This window comes from Macaca mulatta, chromosome 11 (assembly GCF_049350105.2).
Source record: "Macaca mulatta isolate MMU2019108-1 chromosome 11, T2T-MMU8v2.0, whole genome shotgun sequence".
Taxonomy (NCBI): domain Eukaryota; kingdom Metazoa; phylum Chordata; class Mammalia; order Primates; family Cercopithecidae; genus Macaca; species Macaca mulatta.
In genome coordinates this window covers 98,444,878-98,468,226 of record NC_133416.1, presented here as the reverse complement: position 1 = coordinate 98,468,226, position 23,349 = coordinate 98,444,878, and the positions used below count along the sequence as shown (strand labels likewise).

The 23,349-nt window shown below is 35.4% G+C and overlaps 1 protein-coding gene across 4 annotated transcripts in view; it reads left to right on the top strand.

Annotated features, from left to right (window-relative positions):
* Nucleotides 1–15,392, top strand: part of DCN (decorin) — a 182,385-nt gene extending 166,993 nt beyond the window's left edge. For all 4 annotated transcript variants that reach the window (XM_077954753.1, XM_001104261.4, XM_015152443.3 and 1 more), the window contains exons 4-8: nt 2,196–2,409; nt 3,527–3,640; nt 7,757–7,850; nt 9,144–9,282; nt 14,671–15,392. In XM_077954753.1, coding sequence (XP_077810879.1) covers nt 2,196–2,409; nt 3,527–3,640; nt 7,757–7,850; nt 9,144–9,282; nt 14,671–14,865 — 756 coding nt within the window. In that variant the 3' untranslated portion in view covers nt 14,866–15,392. The remainder of the gene's footprint in view (nt 1–2,195; nt 2,410–3,526; nt 3,641–7,756; nt 7,851–9,143; nt 9,283–14,670) is intronic.
* The last annotated feature ends 7,957 nt before the right edge of the window (nt 15,393–23,349 follow it).

Genomic DNA, 23,349 nt, shown 5'->3' with positions numbered 1-23,349 from the left:
TAGCAGTTACTATATATACTAGGCACTGTTCTTAGTACCTTATATACATTAACTTATTTAATTCTTATAACTATTCTTATGAGGTAGTCACACTTGATATGTCCTTTAAACGGGCACAGAAAGGTTAAGTTACTTGCTCATAGTCACAGGCCAAGTAAGACTCAGAGCTTGAGATTCTAAACTCAGAATTCTGGCTTGAGTATGTGCACTAATAATCACCTATAAATATAACAGTCACCAAAAAAGACCTTAGAACAATATTTGGTACAGTGTAATCCCTACATAAATGACTTTGGAGAAAAAAAAATGATATTAAAAGTCAGATTTTAAAAACATTTAACATAATACAGATTTTTCAGATCATGTTTAATACATTTAATTACATCACACTTTGAAAATTTTCCTCCATGGATAAGAATTGAATATCTCCTTTGCGATTTTCATTAGGCATCCACAATTTTGAATGTCTTGTAATGATATATGTCACCTCACTCCACTCAGCTTGCACTGGCTTTTCCCTGATTTGTGTTTATTAATGTCAACTGTTTTATGACCTTAACTCCCACAGGTTTTTGAACTTTTGGTTATTAATTGCAACGTGTTAGGATTTTGTATCAATCAACCAGTGTATCTTTCAGGATTAGTTAAAAGATTATATTACTTAATAAGAATGTTTAATTCATTGAGTAATGTGGACTATATGAGGAGATACATACATTAATTAATCAGCTATTACCTTTAGAAAACATTCTTGCATTTCTGAGACTAAAAATACTCGCTTTCCTGTTACAGGTCCCCTTCTGCCCCTCCACATTCTGATATATGTAAAACATATGCTACAATTGAAAATGTAAATTTCGACCTTAATAAGTTATTTTAAGTTCCTCATAATTAGTTAACAAAGTGGCTTGAATCATAAGTGGTTTTCTTAGACATACAGATAATTGAAAAAGAATAAAATAGTCCAAAAATAGGCCTAACAATTGTTATAAGCATAGTAACAATAAATTAGAGGTAATTTCTTATATAAGGAGAACTCAGAAATAAAAATAAATAATTACCCAAAATATTAACTTATTTGTCATATAAAATCTTTACACATAAAAAAGGCAAAAAAAAAAAAAAATCAGGAGAAAAATATGTTAAGGCTCTCTGTGTCATATTGACCATATCTTTATTCTCTAAATCAATTATTAAAATATATTAAAATTTAATAAACGAGAAGTATTTCTGATCAAGCAATCTCCTCTCTCCAAAAAATACAATAAATGGTAGGAAAATAAAAAAAATAGCTTAACCTTTTTAAAGGACAAGGAAATAGAAAAGCAATGAACTACAGCATGATATTATTTTGGTCATACTCTTAAGAAAGATAATATCAAATATTGCAAGGCTGCAGAAGAAGTTTAGTTCCTTGCATTGCTGATGATAGCATAAATTGGTATCATCCTTTTGTTGCGGAATCCGTGATCACAATCAATGAAGATGGACTTTTAGATTTAAAACCTGACTGCGGGATGGATGTCTGTGGCATTGATTATTTTCAGGTATCTTGGGTCATTTCAATTGTTAGGAGTATTTATTATTTAAAAATTACATACATATATACATGTACATATACATACGTACATGTCTGTGTGTGTAGGGTGCATGTATGCTTATGGACATATTATACATCTTATTACATTTCCCTCCTCTTCATTCCTGATTTTCAGGTCCTGATATTATACTTTTTTTTTTTTTTTTGAGATAGTCTCTCCCCGTCACCAAGGCTGGAGGGCAGTGGTGCGATCTCGGCTCATTGCAACCTCTGCCTCCCGGGCTCAAGCGATCCTCCTGTCTCAGCCTCCCAAGTAGCTGAGACTACAGGCACACACCACCACGCCCAGCTAATTTTTGTATTTTTGGTACAGATGGGGTTTTGCCATGCTGGCCAGGCTTGTCTCGAACTCCTGGCCTCAAGTGATCCGTCCACCTTGGCCTCCCAAAGTGCTGGGATTACAGGCGTGAGCCACCACATCTGGCCTATACACTTCTTAAGTAAAGAACTAATACTTACTTAATTTTTTCTCCGATTTCTTGCAATTTTTTAGATTTCTCTGCTATCCCTAATGAATGGAATGAACAAACATGCACTCATTTTACATGTATGTGGAAGGTTTTGGATCTAAGATGTTTTTCTTCACTATCTACAGGCATTGATTCTTGTCAACAATAAAATTAGCAAAATTAGCCCTGGAGCATTTACACCTTTGGTGAAGTTGGAACGACTTTATCTGTCCAAGAATCAGCTGAAGGAATTGCCAGAAAAAATGCCCAAAACTCTTCAGGAGCTGCGTGCCCATGAGAATGAGATCACCAAAGTGCGAAAAATTACTTTCAATGGACTGAACCAGATGATTGTCATAGGTACAGACATTTTTATAACTTTAAGACCAAAACTCACGTTTTACTTTAAGAGATTTCAACTGGGTTTTAGGTGCAGTAAGGTAAATCAGCTATGACCTACACGCCTGGAGCCTATGTGATTTTTAAGAGCAGGGACAAGAGAAATTGGGATTTTGAATCTGGACCTTACAGTGATGCTTTTATATCTGTCCTTGAGTATCTGAGAATACGGAGAAAACTCTAGGGCTGAAGTTACCCTACCACACGCACAATATGCAAAAATGAGTTTAAATAGTGCTTAACTAGAGATATTTTTAGATACCATTTCATTTTGGGGACCTGTTGTATTCTAAACACTCATAAATCATTTGCTTTAAAAATATGTTATGGCTGGGTGTGGTGGCTCACGCCTGTAGTCCCAGCATTTTGGAAAGCTGGAGCAGGCGGATCACGAGGTCAGGAGATCGAGACCATCCTGGCTAACACGGTGAAAACCCGTCTCTACTACAAATACAAAAAATTAGTGGTTGCGGGGGCCTGTAGTTCCAGCTACTAGGGAGGCAGAGGCAGGAGAATTGCGTGAACCCGGTAGGCGGAGCTTGCAGTGAGCTGAGATCGCGCCACTGTACTCCAGCCTGGGCGACAGAGCAAAACTACGTCTCAAAACAAAACGAAACAAAACAAAACAAAAGTTATAATGTTTCACTAAACATATAGTAAAAATTGTAATTTTATTATTGACTTATAAAATGCTAGATTGAAATTCTTTAACAAAATTTTAAAATACCTTAGGAAAGTAATAACATAAGATGGGAATTGTAAACTTGCTTTAGTTGATTTCTGGGCAAACCTGTGTATTCATCTTAAATAATTTTATTGTTATTGCTTTCACTGATAGTCTTTTTCATAAGCCATTGTTGGTTTGGCTTTTGTTTGTTTTAATAAGGGAAATTTTTATCCCATTTTGCTATTCTCCTGAGGAGCATGCCCTTTAATTTCACTTTTGTTTTTTAGTCAAGTTGATATTAATCCCTATTTCTTTATAGATTGCTTGCTGAAACAGATACTACAGTGACCTACAGTGACTAGTGATATCCTAGAATTTCCTCTAAAAACCTTCCTCTTATTACATTTGTAGAACTGGGCACCAATCCGCTGAAGAGCTCAGGAATTGAAAATGGGGCTTTCCAGGGAATGAAGAAGCTCTCCTACATCCGCATTGCTGATACCAATATCACCAGCATTCCTCAAGGTGATAGAAGATTCTCCAAAACATTTTGAAAAATTTAAATTCAAAGACTTTAATTAAAAAAAAAAATCTTGTGGAAACTTGAATTGTCACTTAAGGGACCAACCTTATTTCCAGCAAATTCTCTATTACTGTTAGTGTTTCATCCAGTGTTTACATTTCCAGCAAATTCTCTATTACTGCTAGTGTTACATCCAGTGATTCAGTCTGGGGCTACTGGGCCATCCAGGCTCACTGTAGAGATGGGTAGACTCCTATTAATGTCTACTCTAAGACACAGCTTAATGCACAGTGATTTTACAATATTGTGAAATCACAAAGAAAAAGTATATTTATTTAAAAAATTAACATGCCTTGGTGTTTTTTTAAAAAAAAAAAAAAGATATATGGGAGTACCTCTGAAATTAATCCAATTTTCACCTTGGGTCTGCAATACCTTAGGGAATTTTTTTTCCAGTTATTAATATCTGAATGATAGTGGTAGTTGTGTCTTGTGAAGAGTGTAGATTTTGGAGTCAGTTTGCTGGAGCCCAAATCATCATCAAATTGTTCAAAGACTTTGAAAAAGTTATTCATTTGTCCTCTATCTCTTTATCTGTCAGGTGGAAATAATACTGCTGTCCACTTCATCAAGTTGTTTTAAAGTTAAATAAATAATTAGAGAAATGTTTGGGATATAGATAAGTAGGGAATTAATATAACTCTCTATTATGAATTAAAAATGTTCTGAACAATCAGTATGTGTAGGCGATGTACCACACACTTAAGACAGGGAAGGGAATAGGATATGCTACATGCCTTTAGGAGCTTACTATCTAAAACCAAGCCAGACAAATACACAGCAATGACCACATAGCCACAAGGGTAATTTCATTGTTCCAAGGGATTCCCAGGAGAGGCACAAAAACCAGTCTTTGTGAATTAGAAAAGGCATCAAACCACCAATAAAAAAATTCCTCTAACTTGCACATCATCCCTACTCTTGGTTTTTCAGTCTCACAAAAGCCCTCTATATTCTCTAGTTTTACCCTCAGTCTGTCCCTTTCTCAACTTAGATGCCTTGTTCTTGAGTGCCTACAAAAATGTAGGCATTTGGCCACAGAAAACATCAGTTGTGCTTTATTGTTCTTTTATAGAAATTTTGACTCCTGAAAGTACATATTCCATAGGATGCTTTCTTACCACCCCTTGCCCTATCCCTAGTCTTTTGAATACAGAGCATGCTTTTGACTTCCTTAGTAGCAACTACTGGGATAGGTAGATACGTAGATGATAAAGACTGATTTATAATTTATAAAGCACTTTCATGTTGAATATCCAATTTGTTGCATGTAACAAGTGATCTTTTGCTATCCCCAGTGCAGGAATGAAATATTTATATCTCAGATAGATATAAATTGGGGATTTAGAGAGAGAGAGAGAGATTAGATAGATAGACCTTGCTAAAATTCTTGCTGAAATTTATTTCATGCAGCCAGATGACTTACATTTAGCACAGTCTCAGACTTTGCTGTCCCTCTTAATGCATGCTCCAAAATATCCTTCACTCATACCTTTTATCATTTCATGATCTCTTTTCCTTTACTTTGCTGTGTCTTCTATCTATCCCAGGTATTCTTTCCTCATCATTTATAGCTTGCTTTTATTTACCACCACTTAATAGAAAAGTTAAGTAACTACAATTTATTAAGCATGTATTTAGTTCCATGTATCATGCCAAATGCTTGTCATGGAGTCTTTTATATGATTCTTACAACATCCCTATATAGTAGTGTTATCATTCCCATTTCATAAAAGTGGAAAATGAGGCTTAAACAGGTAAAGACAATTATAATTAAGTTCTTAGAGTTAGGAAGTGGCAGAGATGGAATTGTGTGGTGCTGATGTCAGAACTCGTGTGTTTAACTATTTCGCTGTGTTGGCATATTAAGTCCTCCATTCTATTCATCGTTAACGCCTACCTAATACATGATTCCACCTTGCTTAGGCTGGGATACTTATGCCTGAATATCAGCAACCTCCTGGTGATATTTTCTCCCATCACTCATGGAAATGGAAAGGCAGTAGAAAGTAGTGTAGAGACTATAAAAATCATACTCTTAGACCAACCTGGGTGAGAGACCTAACTCAGTCATTTAGTTGTACTGTGACTTTAGGATAATTATTCTGCATTTCTATAACCTCAGGTTTGTTATCTGTTACATGGAGCTATTAATAACACCTATCTACTAGGATTATTGTGAGGATTACTATGTAGACGTAAGGCTTGTAATGTACACGCAAGTACTTGGCCCAATATAAACCTCAATATATTTTATCTTAAAAAAGGAAAAGAAAAAAGAAAATTTAAAATAAATGAATGAATAAATAAAAGAACTAGAGTATGGGTTCTTTAACTCAATGCTACAGTGGCAGAAGCTAATGATGCACTTTATAAATTTGTCTATCTCAAACCTTGGCAAAGTTTTCTCCCATGGTCAAACTTCTTCCTAACTATAACTTTACATTTGAGAAACTGACATCCCAAAAAGGGAGCCACTTTGAAACTAAGTAAGGGTGATGGATGTTATAGCAATTGGTGTCCTAGAGGCAATGCATTAAAAAATACACATATCTTCATGGTGATAGAGAAGAAAGGGCGTGTATTAAACTTGCTCTGTTATATACACACTTGCTCTACTTTGGGGGTATTTAAAAGCATATTTGTTTATTCTCAGGAGAATCAAGTGGTTGAAATCCCTCATTCCCAGAGTGATTGTGATTTCCTAATATTTATTTATAAGAAAAATGTACTTGTTATTTCATTTCCTCCAGTTAAGAACATGCTATTTTAACTTCTTTTTTGCCATCTATAAGCATATTACATTCCCTACCTAATAGAAAGATAATCTACAAAATTTGTAACTTTGAGTCTTATTTCTTTATCTGTGAAAGGGGATGAGTGACCAATAGTTTATATTTTGAGAGGCTTAAAGGATTTGAGGTAGGGAAAGTGCCAAGGTCAATGTTCGGTGAGTAACAGACATACAATAAATAGATGTTCCTTTTCCTAGCAGCTACCACACAAAATATGCTACCATAGGAAACTAAGAAACATTTTCAAGTCAAATATGGACTAAACTATTCTATTAAATGGACAGTGTTAACAGAATTCAGTGTGATGTGATAAAAATTTTAGAGAAAATGAAACCTACGGTTTTTCAATTCTGTGTCTTTATAGACAAATAGCCAAGACTTTCTGCCAATCAGATGCTCTTTCTACACGTAACCAATTTGCTATTTTCTCTGTATCTATTGCTATTAAGTGGAACAATATGCTATTTTAAAAGCTGTATAAAATATAATACATCCTCAGACGCTAGGAGGAAATGAAAATAAAATATTTAAACTTTTATATTTATAATACTCAATCTTTGGAAATTACAGCCATGCAAGTACTATCTAGAGGTTTAGTGGGTACTTTGGATCTGAAATTATTCCCCCAAGTGTTCCACATATGGTAGATCACTTGATTATAGACCTCTCCATTCCTCCTGCATAAACATTCTGGATTTAATAGGCATGAGTAAATGTTAGCTGTTTCTACACAGACATTTTGCAGAGGTATTTGATGTTTTTATGGAAAAGTTAATTAAGGCTAAGAGCAGCACAGCATATCAGTGTTAATTTTTAATGATGCTCATTAATGAAATAGACAATTCAGTTTGTATATGGGTTTGATTTATACGTAATCTCTTCATTACGGTTCGAATAGTGACCTTACCACTCTACAGTTACTATCTTTTATCAGTCAATTTTAGCCCATTAACAAAGGTAGAAGAGAATAATGAGACTCAGCATTGACTTCAGTTCTTCTATTCCAAGAACAAAAATCGACTACGTGATAAAAATAATCCAGATTTTTGTTAAAGTCAACCTAGAGAAAAATAGTAAGGGTTTCCACTCCTTCCAAAAGCACACATTATTATAAAAGGGATGAAAGAAAAGATAAGTAAAACTGATTCTTTGAAACCGTGTATCTTTTAGAAAATTGATGGCATATGTCTTCTTTAAGTCTGTCCACATTCCATACTTACAATGTTTATCTGCTAATTTAACATCTTCAACTTCACATTCCAGGTCTTCCTCCTTCCCTTACTGAATTACATCTTGATGGCAACAAAATCAGCAGAGTTGATGCAGCTAGCCTGAAAGGACTGAATAATTTGGCTAAGTAATAATCTTTCATTACATTCTATCAGAACAATGGCTAGGTATATTAGTGCTTATATGATAAGAATTACAAATATGATGACTGATTTTTGACTGTACTATATTTTCGCTGCTGCTGTTTTTTCTAATAATCTCAAACTTCAGCATATCTAATGATTTCTTGAGAAGAAGCCCATGAAATAGTACACTTACTAAAACCACCAAAATCAGCTTCACATTTTATTAATACTACACTGTTTATAGATTAGTTATGTTTTATACACAAAGTGTGTGATTAAATCAGTATGTTGCATTTAATATGTTCTAACTTAGTTGCATCAAACAGAAGGTTAAGTAAATTATAACACAGTTTCCAAAATTTGAAAATACATTAAAATGAAATATACCAAGACAGAGAAATATTGAGCATCACACAAATTACTATTTTAATAGTTATGAGATTCTCTAACCCTCTCTTCTCTGAAAAGTTTAAAATAAAATATCTCTGGACATTTAATGTAGATCAACAAAAGAAAAGCTTTTGTTGTTGTTGTTTTTGCTGGCCCTTCTTAATGATTTTTTAAAAAAATAAATGATACTAGTACTTGTCCTGGTTTCAAACATAACTTCAATCTGGCAAACGTTTTCATTTGTCTTCAAGGAACACTATGTTATTTTTTATGTGTATATATTGCTGACTGTCCCTACAGAGAAGCACAGTATCATGCCAGATTTACTCACTCCTGTTTTTATATATACATTTCATGGTGGATAAATAAATATAAAATATATCTTTGAATATATATATTTATATATATGCGTGTGTGTGTGTGTATAATCAACTCCTTTACTAGGTAAAATATTCTTTGATGGGAAAAGTGGTTTTTGATCCATGAGACCTCTGTCCCTCACAGTGCCTAACATAATATCATGCACATAATAAGTTTTCAAGAACATTTGTTTATTAAATATTTACAAATAAATATTTGAATAAGTGAACGGTTTTAAAAAATAAATTATTAGGAATATTATGTTCTAATAATATTAATAACTTAGGATATTGTAAGGAATAGGAGACTATGTCCAATCACGTTCTGTCAGATGAATCTCAAAGAGAGTGACTTCGAGCCGAGACTTTAACAATACATGGGCTTTGTCCGGGCTCAGAGAGGTTGGAGAAAGCACTCCAAGAACTGGGAACAGTTAAGTACAGAAACAAAAAATGTCCTTTCCTATAGACTTGATTAATTACACAATGCATGTAAGAAAGGCATCCATGTGTGGTGTTTGCTTTCATTTCTGCTTTCTGTTGCAGGTTGGGATTGAGTTTCAACAGCATCTCTGTTGTCGACAATGGCTCTCTGGCCAACACGCCTCATCTGAGGGAGCTTCACTTGGACAACAACAAGCTTACCAGAGTACCTGGTGGGCTGGCAGAGCATAAGTACATTCAGGTAATGCAAAGCCACTGCTTATGTGAGGAATATCCAGAGAGCAAGACTCCTACCCCACTTATAGGATGCTAGGAGGCAGGAAGCTCTTCTTAGAATTTCTTTTTCAGAGTGTCTTAGTTAGAATTTCTATGACAAAATACCATAAAAAATTAAATCAAGAAGCACAACTTACATTAGCTAGATTTCAATAAAGTTTTTGATTTAAAAATATGGAGATGAAACTTAGAGTCTTTTGTAATGATGATTTTTTTCAGTAGGGGTGGTGGTGGTGGTGGTGCCATAGTGAGTAGGGGGAGTTTGAAGCCACAAGTAAAATCAAAATTTTTTTTTTCACCATCATTATTAATTTTAGTTTTCAAATTATTCAAGAATTGACTGGGAAGAGCTTCTATGGTCTAGTTCCTGCCTCTTTTTAGCATGGCCTCATCATTTTTCTTTATTTCCTCTAAAAAAAGAGATACATTTACAGAATGTGCAAATTTGTTACACAGGTATACATGTGCCATGGTGGTTTGCTGCCCCTATTGACCTGTCCTCTAAGTTCCCCCCATCACCCCCTACACCCTATTGTGTGTTTTGTTACCCTCTGTGTCCGTGTGTTCTCAATGTTCAACTTCCACTGATGAGTGAGAACATGCAATATTTAGTTTTCTGTTCCTGTGTTAGTTTGCTGAGGATAATGGCTTTTAGTTTCATTCATGTCCCTGCAAAGGACATGATCTCATTCCTTTTTATGACTGCATAGTATTCCATGGTGTATATGTATCACATTTTCTTTATCCAGTCTATCATTGATGGACATTTGCATTGGTTCCATGTTTTTGCTATTGTAAATAGTGCTGCAATAAATATATGTGTGCAGGTGTCTTTATAGTAGAATGATTTATATTCCTTTGGGTATATACCCAGTAACGGGATTGCTGGGTCAAATGGTATTTCTTGTTCTAGATCCTTGAGGTATTGCTACACTGTCTTTCACAATGGTTGAACTAATTTACACTCTCACTAACAATGTAAAAGCATTCCTATTTCTCCACAGCCTCATCAGCATCTACTGTTTCCTGACTTTTTAATAATCACCATACTGACTGGTGTGAGATAATATGTCATCTCCAGCCACAGGGAATCATTAATCTATTTTATCATTTTTGTTTGTTTCATAGACCACAGTTTTGTGTAGATTCTGAGAATTCTTTAACATCTATAAATTTTATAATTTTATAAAACTTTGGTTTTATAATCTAATTTTGAGATAATCCTAGTATATGATATGAGTCTAATTCATTGTCTGTATGTGGATAGCAATTGTCCCAATGTCATTTGCTGGAAATAATATTCTTTCTCCAATGAATTGTCTTATCTGTTGAAAATCACTTGATCATAAATGTAAGGGTTTATTTCTGGACTTTCAGTTCTATTACATTTATCTATATGTCTAGTCATATGACAGTATTATACCTTTCAATTACTGTAGCTTTTGGTTAAGTTTTGAAATTAGAAAATGTAGGTTCTCCAACTTTTTTCTTTTTTTTCAGTTATTTTGGCTATTTTGGTTCCTTTGCATTCCGTATCAATTTTATGATCAACTTTTTCATTTCTGGAAAAATATTCTTGTAAAGCTTTGAAAGGTATTGTTTTGAATCTACAGATCATTGGAAAGAATTACTATCTTAATAATAATTGAGTCTTCCAAGTCACAAACAAGGGTTATTTACATCTTCTTTTCTTTTTCTCAACAGTTTTTGTCATCTTTAGCATACATGTCTTGCAATTCTTTTACTACATTCATTTTTTTCATTCTTTTTGATGCTGTTTTGAATTGCTTTTTGTTTGTTTGTTTGTTTTTTGTTTTGAGATGGAGTCTCGCTCTGTCACCCAGGCTGGAGTGCAGTGGCGCGATCTCCGCTCACTGCAAGCTTCGCCTCCCGGGTTTACGCCATTCTCCTGCCTCAGCCTCCCGAGTAGCTGGGACTACAGGCGCCTGCCACCACGCCCGGCTAATTTTTTTTTTTGTATTTTAGTAGAATTGGGGTTTCACCGTGTTAGCCAGGATGGTCTCGATTTCCTGACCTCGTGATCTGCCCGTCTCGGCCTCCCAAAGTGCTGGGATTACAGGCGTGAGCCACCGCGCCCAGCCTGTTTTGCGTTGTTAATCTTTTTTATTTGTTTGCTGCTAATGTATAAAAATACAGTTGATGTTTATATATTGAGCTATCCTGGTACTATCCCAAATTTGTTTTTAGTTGCAGTAATTTTTGTGAGTTCCTTTGGATATTCTATATTTAGGATATATTATTTGCAAATAGACAGCTTTAGTTATTTTATTTGGATTCTTTTAGGTCCCCCCTCCCGTACAACCCACCCATTGCATTGGCTGGAATCTCCAGCGCAATGTTGCATAAAGGTGATGAAATTAAACATCTTTGCCCTATTTGTTAGTTTAGGAGGAGGGGGCATTCGTTTTACCATTAGTTACGATGTTAGCCACAGGTCTTCTGTAGATGCTCTTTATCAAGTTGAGGAAGTTCCCTTCTATTTCTAGTTTACTGAAAACATTTATTATGAATGTTTTTTTTTTCTTACATGTTTTTCCTGCGTCTATTGAGATAATCATGCGAGTTTTGGCCTTTATATTTTTGATATAGTGTATTACATTGATATTACTTTGATTTTCATATGTTAAACCAATTTTACAACCCTGAGATAAATCATTTTTGGTCGCATAGTATAAAATCATTTTATATGTTGTGAAATGTAGCTTCCTAACATTTTGTTAGAGATTTTTTGTCCATATTCATGAGAGATTTGATTACATTTTTTTTCTTATGATGAATTTTGTGTGGCTTTGGTCTTAGAAAATATTGACCCCATAGAATGAGTTTGGAATCTACTTCTATTTTGCCCTACACAGACTAATACTTATGTCTTGATATTTTCTTCTCTCACTTTCAAGATTAACCATAAATGCTCACCAAACACCCCTTCCTTTAGTTGTTAATCACTACTGGAATATAGAGGATGGTAAATGACAACAAGAAACTTCCAAAAGATGAGAATCACAAACCATGCATATAAGTGTTGCTTTCACTTTAATATTCCTTGTTTTCCTGTTTTTATATGACATCTACTTTTAAGCCCTTACAGAAACAAAGCCATTTTCACCAGTACATGAATGTGAATGTCCTAGTGGGTAGAGCAAATATTTCAGATTTTTTGTTTGTTTGTTTGTTTGAGACAGAGTCTCGCTCTGTCACCTAGGCTGGACTGCATGCAATGGCACGATCTCAGCTCACTGCAACCTCCGCCTCTCAGGTTCAAGCAATTCTCCTGCATCAGCCTCCCGAGTAGCTGAGATTATAGGCATGCGCCGCCATGCCTGGCTAATTTTTGTATTTTTAGTAGAAACGGGGTTTCACCATGTTGGTCAGGCTGGTCTTGAACTCCTGACCTTATGATCCACCCGCCTCAACCTCCCAAAGTGCTGAGATTACAGACATAAGCCACCACGCCTAGACTTTCAAGTTATTTTTTTAAGGGAGTACTTCATAGGTTTCATAGCTCACTTAAGACCTTGTTGTCTTAGTGTTATATTTTAACCTCGCTTGTATGATTTCAGAGAAGTTGCTTCTTGACCTACAGAACTTATATCCACAAAGTGAAGTGTAAACTCATTTCTAACATTCTTTGTATAAGTCTGGTATTTAGTGAACCTAAGAAAATCTATGGACAAATTACCATTATCTTAAACATGATTGTAAAACATAATTCAGAAAAAAATCTCTGATTGATTTTATTGCACTGTATTCATCAAGTAAAATGTATTATGTAGAATACATGTTTGTTAAAACTTCCTAGGTCTATTTATTCTAAATGCTGTGATATTTAAATATTTCAGAATTTCTTGGAATTCCTGATTCTTTATTTCAATTCCTGTACTTTACGCTCTCTTTTTCTTTTTCACTACACAGCACTTTCTTGTTCTATATAATTTTGTTAAAAGGTTTATATATTTTTTTGCCCTGAAAACATAATATTTCATGTAGACCCAATATAGTCATGTAGACCTGATATATGAAATAACATTTATTCCTTCAACACATATTTATTGAACACCTGCTCTGTTCTAGTACTGGAGATACAGCCATAAATGAGCAGAACCATTCCTGTCTCATGGAGCTTTTACTCTAGAGGAGAGAAACAAACAATAGTAAATCAGCATAATATGCTATATATTGATAATGCTATGAAGAAAAATGCAGAAATGTAATTCTGCCGCAGAGAATGACAGAATGGGGTGGTCAGGGAAGGTCTGTCTGGTAAGAAAAAGTGAATTACATGAGGCAGGAAGCCTTGCAGACACCTTAGAAATTATGCCAGGTTGAGTTAATGGTGTTGACAACTTAAGAAGAGATCATGCTTTGTGCATTAGAAGAGCAGCAAGTAGACCAGATGATTGACTTGTACAGTAAGAGAAGAGGAGGTCAGAGTAGAAGGATGTCAGACCATGTAGGATTTGTAGACCCCTTTGAGAACTTTAGATTTTATTATTCTGCATGAGATGGGAAACCACTGGAGTTCTGAGGCAAAGAACATATAATTTGGTTTACTTTTTAAAGCAATCGCTCTTAGAGCTTAAAAAAAAGGATAAAATTTCAGAAGGCAAAAGGGGAAGCAGGAAGAATAATCAGGGCAACTTCAATCATTTGGAAAGAAACAATGGTGACTTGGACAAGGCTGTAGGAGTAGACATGGAGAGAAGAACTAGATTAAGTGTACATTTTGAAGGCTGAGCTAGCAAGATTTGTTGTTGATTATGTAAAGAGCATAAGGGAACTGGAGCTCAAGGATAATGACAATGTATACAGCCTGAGCATCTGAAATGATTGGCATGCAATTTACTGAGATGAGGAAGACAAGACCAAAGAAGAGAAAAACAAATTTTCAAAAGGAAGGGAGAAATCAAAAGTTTAATCTGAGAAGTAGTCAGTTATTCAAAGTGGGGCCGGTTGCAGTGGCTCATGCCTGTAATCCAAGCACTTTGAGAGGCTGAGGTGACTGGATCACTTGAAGTCAGAAGTTCGAGACCAGCCTGGCCAACATGGTAAAAACCCATCTCTACTAAAAACAAAAATTAGCCAGTCATGGTGGTGTGTGCCTGTAGTCCCAGCCACTCAGGAGGCTGAGGCAGGAGAATAGCTTCAACCTGGGAGGCAGAGGCTGCAAGGCACTGAGGTCACGCCACTGCACTCCAGCCTGGGTGACAAAGCAAGACTCCATCTCAAAAAAAAAGTGAAGGATTAAAAAATAATAAAAATAATAAAATATTTACCTGAAGGGCCTCAACATATTTAGAGAATGATAACTATCTTCTGTTGTTTCATGTTGTAGGTTGTCTACCTTCATAACAACAATATCTCTGTAGTTGGATCAAGTGACTTCTGCCCACCTGGACACAATACCAAAAAGGCTTCTTATTCGGGTGTGAGTCTTTTCAGCAACCCGGTCCAGTACTGGGAGATACAGCCATCCACCTTCAGATGTGTCTACGTGCGCTCTGCCATTCAACTCGGAAACTATAAGTAATTCTCAAGAAAGCCCTCATTTTTATAACCTGGCAAAATCTTGTTAATGTCATTGCTAAAAAATAAATAAAAGCTAGATACTGGAAACCTAACTGCAATGTGGATGTTTTACCCACATGACTTATTATGCATAAAGCCAAATTTCCAGTTTAAGTAATTGCCTACAATAAAAAGAAATTTTGCCTGCCATTTTCAGATCATCTTTTGAAGCTTTCTGTTGATGTTAACTGAGCTATTAGAGATATTCTTATTTCACTAAATGTAAAATTTGGAGTAAATATATATGTCAATATTTAGTAAAGCTTTTCTTTTTGAATTTCCAGAAAAAAATAAAAAGAGTATGAGTCTTCTGTAATTCATTGAGCAGTTAGCTCCTTTGAGATAAAGTCAAATGCCAAACACTAGCTCTGTATTAATCCCCATTATTACTGGTAAGCCTCATTTGAATGTGTGAATTCAATACAGGCTATGTAAAATTTTTGGTAATGTCATTATTTTGAAAAAATAAATTTAAAAATACATTCAAAATTACTATTGTATACAAGCTTAATTGTTAATATTCCCTAAACACAATTTTATGAAGAGAGAAGACATTGCTTTGTTGACAATAACAGTATATATTTTCAAGTTCTCAGCTATTTCTTCTACCTCTCTCTGTCTTACATTTGAGTATGGTAACTTACATCATCTATGTTCAATGTAAGCTTATAAAGCACAAAGCATACATTTCCTGATTGGTCTAGAGAACTGATGTTTCAATTTACTCCTCTGCTAAATAAATATTAAAACTATGATGTGACTTCATGTAATCAGACTGAACATTTCTACAATTACTAGATGTATTAGACATAAGTATTTTCTTTAGTTAAACCACCAATGTTAGAAATGTTTTCTGTAGAATTTAGAAACAGCTACCAATGTAGACAATTTAATAAGCCTAGGGATGATTTACTTCGAGTAGACATTTATCAAATTGTACATTTGTGCTATCAACAATTAATAAGCAAATATGTGGAAATAGTTTTTGTCTTCTATGAAGTTGGATATTTGATGGTTAAAGGCCCTATAAATCATAGTTTCATATGGGAAAAATAATTGAAATACTACAGGATAAATTTAAATAATTTATTAAATGCAGCAAATAATTTATATATGGTAGAATAAATTTTATCACAGAAATATATGCAAGTTACAGTAGAGGTTCACATGAGGGGTAATCAATTCCGCTAATAGCAGAATGAGTGCAGTGGAACACGAACAACTTGAGGAGATAACAGTTGAGGTGGGTTTCCGTAGATGCATAATAGTCCAAGAGCAAGATTGGATGCGGAGGCACTATTCAAGACAGGGACTAAGTTCCAAATCCAAGAGGTATGCCTGGATACATCTCTGACAGGTTGGCATAAAGGAAGCTTAATCAAACTCTTTTTCTTCTTCTGAAACAGAAGCAATAATTTTCATTTACATTTGATGTATCTCGAGCTAATATTAACATTAGGGAAAGTTACTCTTTTCCATCTTTCCACATTCTTGCAGGACCATAAAATTGGAATTTTCCAGTATGTTTAATAAGAGGGGGGAAACCTCTCTTTTTCTTCTCTTTTTCATCTCCCAAGAAATCCTCCTGTCATGACTACAGTTGAAGAGGTGGTTTCTACTGGAACATGTTCAGGAATTCAAGGTGCATGTCCGTCAGTGGACATTTTGTTGTTCAGAGCTGGACCTTGAATGATGCATCCTTCTCTCTGTTGGAACCGTGAATAATGCACCCTTCATGTTATAGCCCTTAACGATTCACCCTTCTTATTGTAACCTTGACTGATTAACCCATTATGGTGTAGCCTTGAGTGATGCACCCTTCATGTTGTAGCCTTCAATGATGCACACTCCATGTTATAGCCTTGAACAGTACACCCTTTATGTTACAGCCTTTCTCTTATGGGGAAAAGCCTGCAGTTATCTTGCTGCTTAATTGACAACTGTGGTGAGAAATAAGTAGAAATCTAAGGATGGGAAGACCATTTTGGACACTTATCTGTAAGGCAGATTCAGCACACTTTTCCAGTAGTCAAGCTATTTCTAATTTGGTTCAATATCAAAATGAGAGACAGTCCTGATTCTCCAGTACTCTTAAGTGTCAACACAACTTCCCCCCCATATATATATATTTATATATATACACACACATATATATATCTTTATATATCTTTTTGTATATACACATATATATGTATCTTTATTTCCTTTGAAATAAAGATAAATATAGCTCATTTCTTTGACTTCTACACTTACTATTTGCATGACTAAGGGAAGTTAGTTAACCTTTCTGTGACTCATTTCCTTGTCCATAAAATGGGAATATTAATTGTACATGTCTTATGGATTGGTATGTAAATTCAGTTAGCTAGTATAGAGTATAACTTTTAGATAAACGTAGAGTAAATGGAAAGGGCTCAACTGTGGTTGTTGCTACTGCCATTGTTATTACAGGCACACAGTTGGAGCTATAATAATCTCAAGGGAAATTCTTACGTGTCAGGTCTGGATTGAGGTCTGAGATTCTGCATTTCAAACAAACTTCCAGCAATGCTGCTGCTTCTTGGTCCACACTTGGAGAAATAAGTCAGCCGAGAGTCCTCTCATTTCCTATTGTACCATGTCTGTCTTTTGTCTCCTGCTTTTTGGCCTCTTTAAGGAACTCACAGCTGCTATAATAAAGTACCAAAAACTGGGTGGCTTAAAACAACAGAAACTTATTCTCTCACAATTCTGGAGGCTAAAAATTCAAAATCAAGGTGTCAGCAGGGTCAGGTTCCTTCCAAAGCCTTTAGAAGAGGACCTTTCCTTGCTCCTCCTAGGCTTCTGGTTAGATCGAGTTGTTCTTTGCCTTATGGCAGCATGACTCTAATTTCTGCCTCCATCTTCATCCTCACATGGCCTTCTCGCTCATGTGTTTGTGTCTTTTCTCTTCTTCTTCTATGAACATGAGTTATATTGGATTAAGGCTCACCCTGATTTAGTATGAACACATCTTAACTTGATTATATCTGCAAAGACTCTATTTCCAAATGAAGTCAGACTCACAGGTATTGGGGGTTCAATCTTGAATATATCTTCTGGGAGGAATATTTGTTCAACTGAATCATTCATATCCACTTTCTTTTTTCCTTCTTAAATGTTTAATTATCTTTTTGTTTTAATAAAACTGTTATTCGATTATGTGTGGTTCACATAAAAGGTTGAAAACTTATTAATTTGTCTCTGACCCCCCCGGTTGGAAAAGCCTCTGTTGTACATTTATGCTAGCCTAGGCCATACCACTTTCTGTCTTCAGGACAGCCATCTTAGTTTATCAAGTGACACAGATTTTCCGGAACACAGAATTCATGTTCTTTTAAAGCATTTCTCGTCAAAGACTTTGATCTGGCAATAAATGTTACTATGTAATTCTCATGACATAAATTAGACATAAGTTGGATCTCCTCTTCTTCTGCTCATTCATTTGTCTGAATCATCACTATTATCTTTTTTATTTTCCTTTACCCTTCTCCATAACGCTCTTCCAAGAAACCATTTTATTCCACAATTTTATTGCAGAAGCAGCTGCAGGATGTCATAATCTTATCTTTATACAAAGGAAGAAATGCCTAATCCCTCAAGTAAACTAAAAATGTTGTATAAAGTCATTTCTCATTCATCCAATGTTCCAGGCAGTCCTGGTCCAAGACTGCCCCTTCACACACACAACTCTTCACAAGACTTCATTGTCCTTCAGACTCTCCTGCAGCACAGACAGTCGAGGTTGCTGAGTCGACATTGCAGTCGTTTCACTCTTGATTTTGTGGCTCAATTTTAAATTCCCACACTTATTGCTAAAACATTCCTTCTAGTGGATCTGCTTATGTATTCAAGCACACCATCTGTCACAATTACTTCAAATCACAGGTCTGTGACAGACTGTCAATTTCACACTACAAAATATAATAGTGGAAAACAAAGTAAAATCAAGAAAGGGAGAACACTAAACTTGTTAAAACCATATACAAGCACAAACATTCAGGAAAGCAAAACAACCTTCAATGAAGTTGAACAATTTTGAACCAAGAGAAAGGCCATATGCACACACTACCCCAGTATAAGATAACCAGACAAGGACTGGGTGAGTTGCCTCCTGAGTATTATGACCGCCATCAATCACTTAGACATTGGAGATCAGGAGACTCTTCCCAGGCCACACATTCTGTAGGGACTGTGAGGGCTGAAAGAATGCTTCCAGGCTATCAGGAACAAGCACAAAAACACAAATCAATTTTAAAATACACTCAAAAATGTCAAAACAATCCAACTTTTTTGTCTTGATCAGACATATCTACTAACACATATTACTTCATTTATTCAGCCAATATTTATTAATAACCTACTGTGTGCTTGACACTGTTCTAGTGGCAGAGACACAGCAGTGCATAATGCCCTGCTCTCTGCAGCAGATGTTGCAGCAGGAGGAGACATTCCAGGACATGACAATTAAAGTGGAGGAATGTCAAGCAGAACTGGGGAATAAGGGATGTGAAGGGGGTGAGACTTGCTATTTTATATAGGATGGTCAGAAAAAGACCTTATCAGGAGTAACATTTGAGCAGAGAGATGAAGAACTGAAGGGAGCAAGCAAAAAAAATGGGCCCTGAATTTGGAAAACATACATGACAGTTTCCAACAAGACCAGAGAGGACAAATGTGAGAAGAGTAAAGTGAACAAGGAGAGATAATATATGACACAAGGCCAGAAAGGTAATGACAACTGCATCCTGTAGGACTCTTTAGGCCATTGTAAAGATGAGTTTTTACTCTGAGTAAGACAGGGAGCTATTAGAGGGATCTCAGCAGAGGAGTGACCTGATTCAACTGTCTTGAGAGGATCCCTTTGCGTGTATAGACTGTAAGGTAACAGGAACAGGCCAAGAGAGAGTATTTCGGATACTAGTCCAACAATCAGGTGAGAGATGAGGAAGACTTTGACCTGGATAATAGTAGAAAAACTGTTGAGAAGGGATCAAAATATGGGTTTGTTTTTATGGTAGAGAGGCCAGGGATGGCTGAATGATCAGATGGGGCATGAAAAAGAAAGAGAAGAGACAGAGATGACTTCAGGAATTTTGGCATGGGCCACTGGAAGGATGAAGTCACCATTTACTGAGATGGGAATGACTGGGAGGTTGAGTTGGAAGAACTGAGAATCAAATATCTGGTTTTGAATCTGTTCTTTTTGAGATGCATATTCAACTTCCATATGGATGTGTCAAGAAGGATTTAGATCTAGAATTTTGGAGTTCAAGGGAAAGGGTTGAGCTGTAGACATAAATTCTAGAGATGCCAGAATATAGATTATGATCCTTCTTTATCAGCACAGAAATGACTTGACTTTATCCAAACTAAGCTATCGTACTGTACATGTTAGCAACACATTTTACAGGGCCAATTTGGCCTTTTGCAATGTTCTGTGGTTTCTAAGATAAATAAACATATTATATGTTTCCCTCTGGATGCCTTTGCTATGATTCTGTCAGCATTTCCAAAACAGTTCTTGCTTGAACACCACCCAGGAAAGAAAAAAGCCTTTTGAGAAAGAAATCATTGTTTTTTTTGTTTTTTTTGTTTTTTTTTTTGTTTTTTTAATCGCTGTGTTTAGACTTATGAGTTTAAAACTTATAAAAACAGTCTAGTTTCTGTTCTCTTCAAGAATTCACATTAACAAAAGTGTGGCTTGGTGCCTGTATTGAATGTGAGTTGATAACTTGCTGGTGGTTTGACAGTTATAAACAAACAGTCTTATAATGTAAAGAAAGCATATTCCTGAAACTGCAGGAGGTCTCAGTGAGCCTCAGACATTATACCAGCATGTTTAACTAGAAAATTATGAAAACACATACAACTTCTATAGCTAAGGCAATTTTTACGTGGAATTGCAGCATGAAATGACTTCATCCACTTCCGTAAATGTTTATATTGATGACTATAAAGCACCCATATTGCCACTTGGTCTGACAATGATATGTGAACAACATAAAAAAAGTCTTGAAATAATTTATTTTTCCTCCTCTTTCCACAAAACCAAGTATGTGTGTGTGTTAACATCTAAACATATTTATATGAGAGAAAATAAAATTTCAATTTAACTTTTAATTCATTTACTCCACTAGTTCACATATTTATTGAGGACTTAGACTATGACAGAAACTATGCTAGGTCTAGAGAAAATAGAAACAAAAAATGTATATTTTCTTCCCTCTAGTAGATGACTTTGGAATGTGAAAGTGAGGTATTTCAATAAACTTCAAAACTGAACAAAAAGACAATATCTGAGAAAGTTCTGAAAGGAAATGAAAGTCAAAAGTATTACATACTCATTCATGATTAAAAATTATAATGTTAAACAAATTTCCTGTGGCTGTCCTGACTTCAGGAAAAACATCTGGAAAATTGTAAGAAATACCAGGCCACCTACAAATCACAGACAAAGCTTTTACTGAGGTTCAGGAAATGATAAACAAAGCTTATGGGACCAGATGTTTCTGGATGCTGTTATTTTGACTAAGATGATTCTTCATTTCACACCATCTGGATTGATAGATTTAAAAAAATCATTCCTTCCTAGCTTCAGTGACTCCTATTGACAAGAATACTAGAGATGTATCTACCTAAGATAAATGCTAGTAGTACTAGACTTAATAGTTTTTTGAAAGGGAAAGTTAGTGCAAAAACTCAAACGACTCATGAATGACTGTACAATTTAGTCCAGGTTTAAAAATTACTGTCATATTCACAGAGCCTACATTTTTTCCCAGATACTAACATCCACTTTTAAATTCCTTTCCCGGAAAGAATGTCTTAGGCGTAGTTGGCAAAAAATGAAAATCAGGTAATAAAATGTAAAAGCAATCTTTTCATAGGTTTCGAGGGCACTTTAATCTTGGTCCTTTGTGACTCTCAGAAATAGCAAACTTATTTCACTTTTGTGTGCATTCTCTGAGTTTCTTTCAGTACCAATAGTAACAACAACGGCAATGTTACTTTGCACTTATATGGCAGCTTTTGGTTTACAAGCGTATTCACTGATATAATCTCATTGCTATTTCACAATCAACAGTGCAATAGGGTTATATTATGATAAGAAAAAGAGACAAGGAATAAATAATTTAAGAAGTATTTGATTAATAAGTGACTACTGCTGTGAGATTAGATATAGACTTAATCCATTAGCCAGGGGAAACAGAGTTGAGGAACTAACAGAGTTAGGGAAGAAAAAGATTTCTTTTAATGGCTCAGTGTTCTTTGTGGCATGCCCTCTATCGCTGCACTCCCTTACCAAATGCACAGAGAGTCATACCCTTACCAAATGAATGGGTCATAAAAAACAGCTCTGGCTCAGGAAAGGAGATTTCTGGAATGGACTTCAACTGTTGTCTAGCACAGACCTGGTCTCAAAGCTTAGAGAGAATGTGCCTGGGGGTCTAAGCCTGGTGCAAGCAGCCTGGGGGGCGGCCTGAAATTTAGCGGCAGACTCTGATCCAGCTTCTCTTGAGGCAGTGCGGAGCAGGCATTAAGAATATAAGCCAGCAAGGTTTTGCTCCTGTCTTAGTGTTACCTAGTTGCTTTGTAGTCTCAATTGTGTAATCACTTTTTAGTATCTATAGGTTCTATATTTTCATGTGCTTTTATGAAGGAAAGCATTGTCCCTTTCTTTCTATATTTAGAACTTCTTTGAGCATTTCTTCTGGGACCAGTCTAGGTGTGACACATTCCCTTAGCAGCTTGCCTAGGAAAAACTTTAATTCTTCTTCACTTATGAAGCTCAGCTTGGCAGGATATAAAATTCTTGGTTGACATTATTTTTTCTTTAAGAAAGCTAAGAATAGGCCCCCAATCTCTATTGGTTTGTAAGGTTTCTGCTGAGAAGCTTGCTGTTAGTGTGATGAGATTTTCTTTACAAATAATTAGATGCTTCTCTCTAACTGCTTTTATTTTTTTTCCTTCACATTGACTTGGGGTAGTCTGACGACCATATACTTTGATGAGATTTGTCTTGCTGAGAATCTTCCAAGTGTTTTCTTGAGCTTCTTGCATCTGGATGCCTAATTCTATAGCTATACGAGGGATGTTTTCCTGAAATTTTCCATCATAATCATTTTCCAAGACTTTTACTTTTTCTTCTTCTGCCCCATTAATGCCTATAACTTGTAGGAGTGGATGCTTCACCTAATCTCATATTTTCAGAAGTCTTTGTTCATTTATTTGATTTTTTTCTTTATTTTCATCTGGGTTAATTAAAAGGACCAGTCTTCATTATTATATCAAAAAGATACCTGCACTTGTATGTTTATTGTAGACTATTCACAATAGCAAAGACATAGAATTGACCTAAGTGTCCAATAATGGATAATTGGATAAATAAAACATGGTGTATGTATACCATAGAATACTGTGCAAC